The 10447-nt window shown below is 38.1% G+C and overlaps 1 protein-coding gene across 1 annotated transcript in view; it reads left to right on the forward strand.

Annotated features, from left to right (window-relative positions):
* Positions 1 to 9109, forward strand: part of Smp_146450 (hypothetical protein) — a gene marked incomplete at both ends in the record, with an annotated part of 20514 nt that extends 11405 nt beyond the window's left edge. The window contains 2 exons of the mRNA XM_018792556.1: positions 356 to 1489; positions 9062 to 9109. Coding sequence (XP_018644236.1) covers positions 356 to 1489; positions 9062 to 9109 — 1182 coding nt within the window. The remainder of the gene's footprint in view (positions 1 to 355; positions 1490 to 9061) is intronic.
* Positions 9110 to 10447: the final 1338 nt, after the last annotated feature.

The following is a 10447-nucleotide window of genomic DNA, read 5'->3' on the forward strand; positions in this document are numbered from 1 at the left end:
CGGGATCGAATCCGCCAGGGAGCATCAGTTCCCTCAGGATTACAGGCACACCTTGCTAACGAGTGCCAAATAGCACGAAACCCGGGTCCAGGGTTTCCTGTTGACCACCTCAAACCACCATCTTATCCCAATATATATAGTGCACACAGTGTCGAGCCACCTAGACTGATGGCCACATTGCAACTTGATCGATAGCATTCGATCAGCACTAAGAAGGACTTGACACACATGACATTGATCATCATCCAGTGATCAATCAATTGTGATGACTGTTAAATGGTATTTTTCAATAAAAATTATGTAAATTATTATTGTGGATATTTTTAAACATTATTTTATTTTATCTACTTAACAGCAAAAATGTAATTCTTTAGGCAGATCGAAGGATTTTCAATCTGAATATAAAACGTTTCACAGATATGAAAATAATAAATTCATTGAGAATCGACATTCATGGATAGAAACAAATCTAAATGCAGTTAAGGATATATTGGATTCGAATCTAAGTACCGGTGAAAATATTCATAATAGAAGTTGTATAAGGAAATATCCCAAGTCTCTATCTCATAAACATTTACATTCACCTGTCTTGTTACATATGACACCGGTATCGTCCGTAACAACAACGCCAACAACGACATCTCAATACCAACATGGATCAAGTTCTTCTGATGCTGGGATTTCAAGTCAAACAACTGAAGATACGGATGAAATCATAGTGTATAGCTGGTTTTCCCCAAGAATAAATAATCATGATATTGTTAGTAATCATTCACCCAATTCTGTTAATAGTGCTGTCAGTAATAATGATGATAATGATTATTCACGGGAAGTATTAAACAATAATCATCAAATTGAAAAAGTAAATTATAGTAGTTTCCAAAAAATCATCAAACATTTTTGCCCTCAACATGGTCACGTAATAATACCAGAGTGTTTCTATAACCCCTTATCATCAGTCATTGAAGAAGTTGAACCAGGACAATACGATAACCAACGAACATATGAATTCACATTACAAAATAATGAAGTAATTCCACAAAGTGGACAGAAAAAAAATAATTCACTGGATAAAAGAAATGTTAGATTGCCACCGTCAACAAATGTAACTTATACATCATCGTTCACTAGTCATATTATTTTTAATAAGTTAAGTGATATAGAGAAAAATAATGATTTATTATCTGAAACATGTAAACAAAACAATACTTTATCACAGTCTCGATCAAATGACCAAAAACAACAACAGCAACAGCTAGAGTCACTGAATCAGAGAAACAGTAGTTCTTGGTCAAATGAAACTTGTGAACGCTTTCCTGAACAAAAAGCAATAAAGCTTAACATGATTTTATGTGCGATAACTATAGCCATGTGGTCACCATTTATTACTGCATCTCTTAGTCATTTGTTGTTAAGCAACTCAAGTTATTTTCATTTATTATCCATTGGAACTTTGATACATTTTAAATGGTTAGCTTACATGAGTTCTGTAGTCTATCCTGTTGGATTTTTACTGGTTGATTCACAGTTATGCAGAGCTACATTTTCACAAATATATTGTCGTAAATTCTGAAAAAGTTGCATATATTTCCAAACTACTTTGAGAGATTTCCGTAGTATCCTCTAAAGTAAATTCATGGACTGAAAATGTTGGAATTGTTCTGGTCTGTGGAGATTACAGTAAGATTTCACAACCGGTACTTTATAGGAGCACGAAAATGCGGTACTTCAACAATATTGCATCACAAATCGTGTATTTTATTAATATACAAGTATCTGCTTAATCCCTCTATATTTATTCCTATATGTTGAAAGAAACCGTTAATCGCTTCGGATACATTTGTTTGCCTACACTATTCAACTTCTACATACAGTCAACCTGATTGTAAAAAGTAGAAAGCTTTGGGATGATATAACTATAACTAATAAGAGTTCATGAAACCACTGTTGGAAAATTAAGATAAACAACAAACTGCCATGAAAAATACATCACACTATCTCTCGTTCCCATGTCGTTTATTTACATCATATATTTAAACGAAGGTTTATCACAAATTCAAATGACTTATCTTCTTTGAAAGGTTCCATCTGCGTGAGGTCCACGAAGCATCATCATCTTTAATAGTATTTTTTGATAACCTCGTTAAAATGACTATTCCTCTACTTGATAGTCTTAATATATTTTGTTCACTTTTACTTTATATTGTCAATAGAATCTAACTCTATGTTGTCTCGTCTTTTTGAGTGGGGTTGGTTTGTGGCTTTCTGTCAATTATATGAACAGTTTGAAAACGAAAACAAAATTAAAAGAGAATGACTCACTTATTGTTACGGGGTTTGATTGTACAATTTATAAGCCTTTGAGTAGAAATATATAACTGGCTAATTTTGCGCGGCTTGCGATTTGAATACTATGATATCTGAGTAAATGCTAATTTACTTTTGTTGTCAAATAGAAAAATAAACGACTTTGGGGACTGTTGTTTCAAAAGTGGAAGTGTGCTTTCTTTACCTTTATCGCTAAGTTCTAACAAATAATACGGGATAAGACATGCTATTAACTTCTGTCTGTAGCTGAAATTTACCACTAATGTTTAGTTGGGGAAACATCGGGGTTTCTTTCAGAACACTTCAATTCTATCACTAATCTACACTTAGTTATTGGTGTCTTAGCAAATGTAGCAAAATGTAATAAAATAATACTATAGTGAACAAGAACACGAGTGGGGACAATCGATTGTATTTGACACAACAATTACAGACTATCTGACTAAAATCTGACAACCATACAGTAAACGGTTGATTTGCAGACTATCGATCGATTGTCTCAATCTTGACCATTCCTTCTGCAACTATCAGTCCATAGTCTCCGATTATTATTATTATGCCCACACCACAATGCCACTGGAAGCACTTCCACTATTTCCTTGACTGATTTATCATATAGATTATATAGAAAACAGGAATAATAAGCGAATAAGTGACAGGGTAGAAATGTGGCTTCAGAAGAGACTAGAGAGAAGAGACTAGAATAACCTATGTGGGCTTCACATGGTAACAGCCCCTGCAATCCATATTCAGTGTGACGAAGCGATTAGACAATAACGCATGGAGATTCACCCAAATCTATGTGTAGACAGACGAAAATCCACAGTTATTTGCAAGAGAGGGTAAAAACTAACCAATGAAATAATAATTATGCATCAGACAAATATGTATTTGCTTAGTTACTTTTTAAAATTGCTCAAAACACAAAAGTACAGTATAATGGAAAAGTAGTGAAATAACCAATATATTCAATAATTAGAGCGACGCTCCAGTGGTATTTTCTTGTATTCCAACTGTGTGATATCTACTTATTATTCATGGTGTGTAAAGAGGTTATATAAGTGCAAGTATTTTCAGTAAATGTCAACTTGTTTTGAGGGGTGACGCATGAATAAGTCTTTGGTGGTACTGGTTTCGCGTCCCCAATTACGTCGTGGAAATAATGGTGGCTTTTGGTTCTTATTATTATCAGGTAGACTGGCTGTTAGCTAGTTATCCAATGTCGGCCACATTGCTTTGCGAGCTAACCTTTAAAACACAAATAGTAGCTTTATTTTGCGTGTTGTTAAACGAATATTCGACATTTTAGCCTATGCTGTGACTTTTGTGTATATCATGAACTATTTAGGATGCTCTAACTCATCTGATTCCATTTTTGATTTGTTTGTGCTCATCATTTAAATTCGTACTTCGTTTGAGAATACAAATTACAATTCCTAGTCATACCACTTGCTGACCATAAGTTATTAGATATTCTACGTCTTTAGTCCATCTTTATTTAACTAAACAGGTATCCGTGGTAAAATATTGTTATATTACACTCGGAGTTATATAATGGTAGTACAAATTCAATACATTACCTCTTAAAGTATAGCTTGGGAGTGAATTATTAATAAAGTTGCTGCCCGACTAACTATTCTATGTTTTGTCGAAGTATACAATTACAATGATAGTAATGATAAAATGCAATACCACTGAGCTTACTTCAGTTCTCCAATGCTCTGAGGATGCCACATGTATTAAGAGTTTGACAATGCCTTTACACGTAAAAAGTTTGTAGTCGAAGAATACATTCAACAAATTGGTTAAAGGTGGCATAATATTTCCACACATATGCGTCACAAAGCTACATGGACTTCACCGTACCACACCACGGAGAAACAGATAAAACATAATTGTATCACTAGAAAATTCAGAAGGATAATGTAAGACCTGAGAACCAGGAGAGGAGCTTCAGATCACCACCTGATGGTTGCCAAGATGAAATTGAAGCCACAAAAGCAATGGACAACTGGACATACAGCAATACAAAGGTTCAATACAACTGTCACTCGACATACTGACAAACTCAACAAATTCAAGATAACTATCAACAACAGGTTCTAGGCCTCACAATGTATACTCATAAAAATAGTCAATTCAATGGTGGTAATATATCAAAGAAAGATTGTATATAAGGATACAGTACAGGAAGAAAGAAAGATATGAAGCAATCTTAATCTCACGGTTTAAGGGAAGACAGAGTGTATACGCCGACGCCATTGTGATCGATTCTGAGCCATGTCGCACAGAGTCTCCAACCATTGGTTACGATAGTCACACGGACCCCAACCAAGTAGTCTGCATCTACAAACATGGCTCAGATTAAAAGTTAGTGACTTCAAGGACTGCGAGATCCACAAACAGGATTCCGTAAGGACCGGTCGTGCACAGACCAAGTCGCGACACAACGGATCATCGTTGAACAATCAATTGAATGGAGCTCGTCACTATACATCAAATCCCTTGACTATGAGATATCATCTGACAATGTGGATATAAGAACCCAATAGAACCTTCTTCGGCACAATGGTGTACCTGGGAAAATCGTCAACATCATCCGCAATTCAAACGACTGACTACAATCCAAAGTGGTGCCTAGAGGACAGTTGACAGACGCATTCCAAGTAAGGACCGAAGTCAGACAAGGCTGCTTACTCTTCCCCTCCCTCTTTCTTCTGCTGGTTGACTGGATTATGAAGACCTCCACATCTTACAGGAAGCATTGCGTAAAATGGATAGGTTGGATACGACTAGAAGATTTGGAATTCGCAGATGATCTGATCCTTCTATCCCATGCACATCAAAAAATTCAGGTCAAGACAACCACTGTAGCAGCAGCCTCTGCATCAATAGGCTTCAACATGCACAAGGGAAAAGCAAGATCCGCAAATATAACACAGAGAACACCAACCCAATCACACTTGATGGAAAAACTCTGAAAGAGGTGGAGAGTTTCACCTATCTGGTCAGTATCATCGATAAACTTGGAGGATCTGATGCAGACGTAAAAGCGAGGATTGGCAAAGCAACAACAGCATTCCTACAATTGAAGAACATATGAAACTCAAAACAACTATCAACCGATATCAATACAAACGTCAAGACAGTCCTACTGTACGGAGCTAAAAAGTGGAGAACTATTACAACCATTATCAAGAAGGTAGAAGTATTTATAAACAATGATCTACGTAAGATACTGAATCTCCGGTGGCCGGGTTTCATTAGCAACATCTTACTGTACGTGAGAGTTAACCAACTGTCGTCTGAAGAGGGAATAACAAACGTCGATGCAATTCGATAGGACACACGTTGAGGAAATCATCAAACTGCATTAAGAGGCAAGCGTTAACTTTGGATCCTGAAGGGAAACAAAAAACAGGATGGCTAAACAACACTGTGCGTCGTGGAAAAGAAAAATAACGTACCTCCAAGCGATTGAGGAAATACACTTATACATGCGTAATGACACAGAACTGGTGAAAAAAGCAAAATAGGCTTGTATACATGCGTTTTATTACCATGAGATGGCATAGAAAGTATCTTCGCATAATGACCTGTAATTTTTTTCTGGGGGATAAATACTTACACACATATATTTGATCATATTAGCAAAGAAAAATTTGTTTTTGTCTTTTTTGACACAATATGACAAATAACTGGGGGCAGAACATAATGTTATGTAGGGTCATTCGTTCGGTAATCGTTTAAGTGTTCGTAAACCCATAACCTTCCCCCTGAACATGCTTTTTTAGTCTGGCTGTCAGATACCACCGAAGTGTCGTCGTGATTGTAGATTATCGAGTGAAGTATCGTAATTGTGAGACTTGTTGTTCATGCGTACTGGAGAAAATCAACATTATTAGGGACTCTTTCTAAATACACGGCTTTAAGAGGGTCAATGACAACGCTATCGTTAGTTCCGTTCTTATCGACGGTATAGCCTTTAGATTTTAAGGAGTTTGTACAAGTCAGGTTCCTTAGCTGTAGAGAATGCTTTCTCGCATTCTCGTAAAAATTGATGGATCTCTCACTTCCACAAAGATTATCGGTTTAGGGTCTCATGAGAGACGAGCAATTCAGTACGAACCGTCGATAGAAACCTACCAGGTTGTTAAACGTAGGTAATTGCTTGACTACCGTAGGTTCTGGGTACTTCAAAATGGACTCCACTTCGCTTTTCAGAGGTCGGATGTCCTAAGCATCGATAGCGTGCCCGAAGATTATGATGTTATAGCAGGTCTAACCAATGATTGGCACAGAAATATCTGCGACAAAGAAAATCAAGTGGATGGGTTTGCGTGGATCCACGTTGAGGTAGACGTACCATTTACCATATGTGGCGGTTGGATTTCCGTTTGCCGCCTGTAAATTTAAGACCGGTTCGTGCAGTCGTTCGGTAGGTTTCGCTGGAAGAACGTTAACTTCTGCTACGGTGTCGGCAATGTAGCGAAACTTCGTAATCAGATCAGTGATGTGCAAAAGACGGCTATTCACGCCGGCTACGGTTGCCATTAACGCTTGCCAGCTTGGGAGTTTGCCGAAGTGCTTTTGGTATCAGACGGTTTGGAGATTTGGAAACTAAAGGGCTTTCCGCAGTTTCAAGAAGACCTACCACACTCATTGAGGTACCAGCACCAGTCAGAATAACGAGGGTCTGTGACGTTGTTCTGTGTTGTCTAAGATATTTCCTTCCCAAAAAGTTCGGTGCCTGGGGTTCTAATGATCTCCAGAATCCGGTCGACAGATGCAGCCAGTTCGTCTACTGTGCACTGCTTGCACCTATTGGGACAGTTTAGGCTAGAAAAGTTGTCTAAACAGGCCATCGCTGAGGGTCCGTTGATCAATGACCTCACGCACTCGTAACAACATGTATGTTGCTGAGCCATGTTGCAGATCGATGTTGTTGAAAAGCTGATCTAACCTTTGTCTATCAGTTAGATCCCCACGTATAAGAATGGCCTTTATTATGTTTCGTAAGGCTCTGAAACATTAATAGTGGACATACTAGGTGTGATGTACCTGTTAAATTCGTGCGATAGTGCCTTTACTACTGCGAGGAATCGTGCACGTGTATCGGTCATGCCGTGCTGACGGAAGTCAGCTTCTGCGAAACAGAACCGGGCTTCGGCTAGAATGCAGTCAGCCGGAATGAGGGAGATGAAAGAGTCTTGATCTTAAATAACTTGGGAGTCTGTTACACCATGATGAATATAAAGTAAAGTAATGAAAGAGAGAAAAATAATCAAAAATTTGGAAACTGTTTCATGATATTTAAAAAAAACATTAAAAGTGGTATATAGTTGAAGATGCAACATGTAATTGGAGTTTGGCAACACTTTAACCAGTAACACCTTCTATGATTCAAACTTGCCCACCCAGTGAAATCAAAAGTCAGAAGTGAGGAGGTTCGAAGATATATTTGATAGGTTATCAATATATCGAGAAGTGACTGATCTTAACTGCTAGTGATCGCAGGAGTAGTTGAGCACGGCGTTCCAACTCGTGATCTGGTGCGGTCGCATAACCGAGCGTCCATTAAAATAAATGTGGTCAGAATCAGACATGGAAGACTCACAGAGCTATTGATTTTGGGTATTTATTTACCGCTACGGATCACTCTTCCTTAGGCCACCCTAAAATGTGGCCAGCTAGAAGTTTAAACACAATCAGTTCGTCATTGGTAAACACTTGAAGTTATAAATTCACGTAGTATTGTTTGTTTGGATCTTCCCATTGATGTTTTTAGGACTGCAACTGGTCAGTCTCTAATTGGCATATGTGCATACTGTGCGTATTGCCTCAATATAGCCTAAATTCACAAGCGTTGTAAGCAAAGATGGATAGTGGCTAGCAGTGGAATCCAGGACACGCGTTTCGTTCTATTTGGGACTCGTAAGGTGGATGAACCTGCATCTCGGAGTTGATGTTCATTTTGGGACTCGAACCCAGTACCTTCCGCTTCAAACACCATCGCGTTATCCACTCGGCCACTGAGTCCTGAAGTTATATTTGAAAGGCTATCGATATCTCGAGAAGCGTTTGATTTAAGCTGTCTAACGGTTGTAGGCAATGTGAAGCACAGCGTTGTCACTCTTGATGTAAAGCAAATGCGTGACCAAGCGCCTCCAGAGAGATGTATCCAATAAAACTGATAAGATCAGCATCAAATGTTGACAACTTCCAGAACTATTTACTTTGGGGAATAATTTACCGCTACAAAGTGTAGCTGTAAATAATTCCCTAAAATCAATAGCTCATTAAGTGTTCGACATTGGATGCTGACCACGTTGTTTAAGTGGACTTGATTAACTGAAGGCTTTCGGTCATGCATCCGTACCAGATCACGTTGCAACTCGGCGCGGGACACAGCTCCTACGTTTCAATAGTCAGTTAAGAACGAACGCCTCTCGATATATTGGTAACGTATCAAATATATCTTTCCTACCTTTTCTCGTCTGACTTCTGATTTCCTTTGGCCGGGAACGATCGAATATAGAAGGTACTACTGGTTGCTAGTTGTTAAACCAGAATACTAGTCGTATCCTCAAAAGTATATCAAGCGCTCACTTGAGACCTCATCCGAGAGGTAACTCATGCATCATAACTTCTTACCCGAACAAATATGTTACTCGCCTGGGACGCCTTTAGTTATGAACGATTAAAAATCAAACCCTTCCCCAATATTCTGTAGGCTTCAAATTTGCAGCCTGTGATGTCCAGAATTATTCATGCTATATAACACTGATTCATCATATCTTTTCGTCTGCTTTTGATGTTCCAACATATCAAATATTTGCTACTATTGCACACCGTGAATTAGCAATCGAATACTTATATTCGGGTTGGGCAGTTTCAAATAACAATGGACTCCTATACTCGCGCTGACCTTAAATGCATTCGCTTCGCAGCCTATTTCGTCTGTGCCATGCAGTAAGTAACATTTTTCTTCCCTCTTTTTAGACCAACTATCTTCGAGCATGTTTTGTGATCCATGTCCCAGTCTCTAGACACTGTCTTTTTACTAAGATTTTGGTTTCCAAGTCGCAAGAACTTAACCCATGTGATGTTCGTCAGATGACCCATGGGTCATCTAGTTTGTCCACGTATTTAGTCTCCATTCTCACATTATCTGTTTAGCTGTCTGTTTTTATTCGCCTTACACTGGAATACTGTCATATCGATGTCGTTCATATCTGAACTAATTCAGTGAATGGTCTGTGATTTTAAATTATGTTTCAGTGAACGAGTCGTTTGTACTTCCATTCTTATGTTCGGATATTAGTTGTCACATAGAGGAACGTGGGCTTCTTTAGCTATTAAGTGTAAAACGACCCACAAACTCATCATTCGTAGTTCGAAAGACCAGTATGGTTGTATTGTGAGACCGTAATTCTCGAACGACTTTTGACAGTAGTGACCTTGAGAAATCCAGTTCAATAGGGTCCAAAGAGGGTTATTAATTATTATGAAAAGTTAAGGATTAGGATTAATAATTACAGTGAGGGTTTTCATCATGAAATAACATCAATCGTTATGCCAAGATGTCATTTGGAAATATCGGTGGATGCATTCCGCGCCAAAATTCAAAACGTCATCTCAAATCTGATCCATTTGTCCATAACTTGTGGACTCCCCGTTCTCATCCTTAATCGGATCACAAGTGACCTTGCAAATAGTTTATTGCTGTTACAATGCTTTCATAATAATCCCCGAAAGGATTTATGAAATGACGTTTTAATATGAGTTTGGAACTAAGCAAACCGATTTCCTGATATTTTAAAGCGTTTTATGCATCATAAGACTACCTATTGTTCAATGAGTCAATAATGACATTCTTTCTTTATCCATTTTATCCCAAATACATCTCACAATCGATGCCCTAGACAAATAACCTTCCTGTTGTTAGTCATCTTTTTGTGTGATCCCTGTACGGATTTTTTGGAACCGGTTTACAATTAGATCTAATCACACATAAACTAAAATGTTTAGAAGTCAGTAGATCTCAATAAGGTCTACAAAACTGATAGATACTCGAAAACTCGTCCCGCTTGGCTCAAAAAACGGTAAGGAGCGGAGG

This window comes from Schistosoma mansoni (assembly GCF_000237925.1).
Source record: "Schistosoma mansoni, WGS project CABG00000000 data, supercontig 0250, strain Puerto Rico, whole genome shotgun sequence".
Taxonomy (NCBI): Eukaryota; Metazoa; Platyhelminthes; class Trematoda; order Strigeidida; family Schistosomatidae; genus Schistosoma; species Schistosoma mansoni.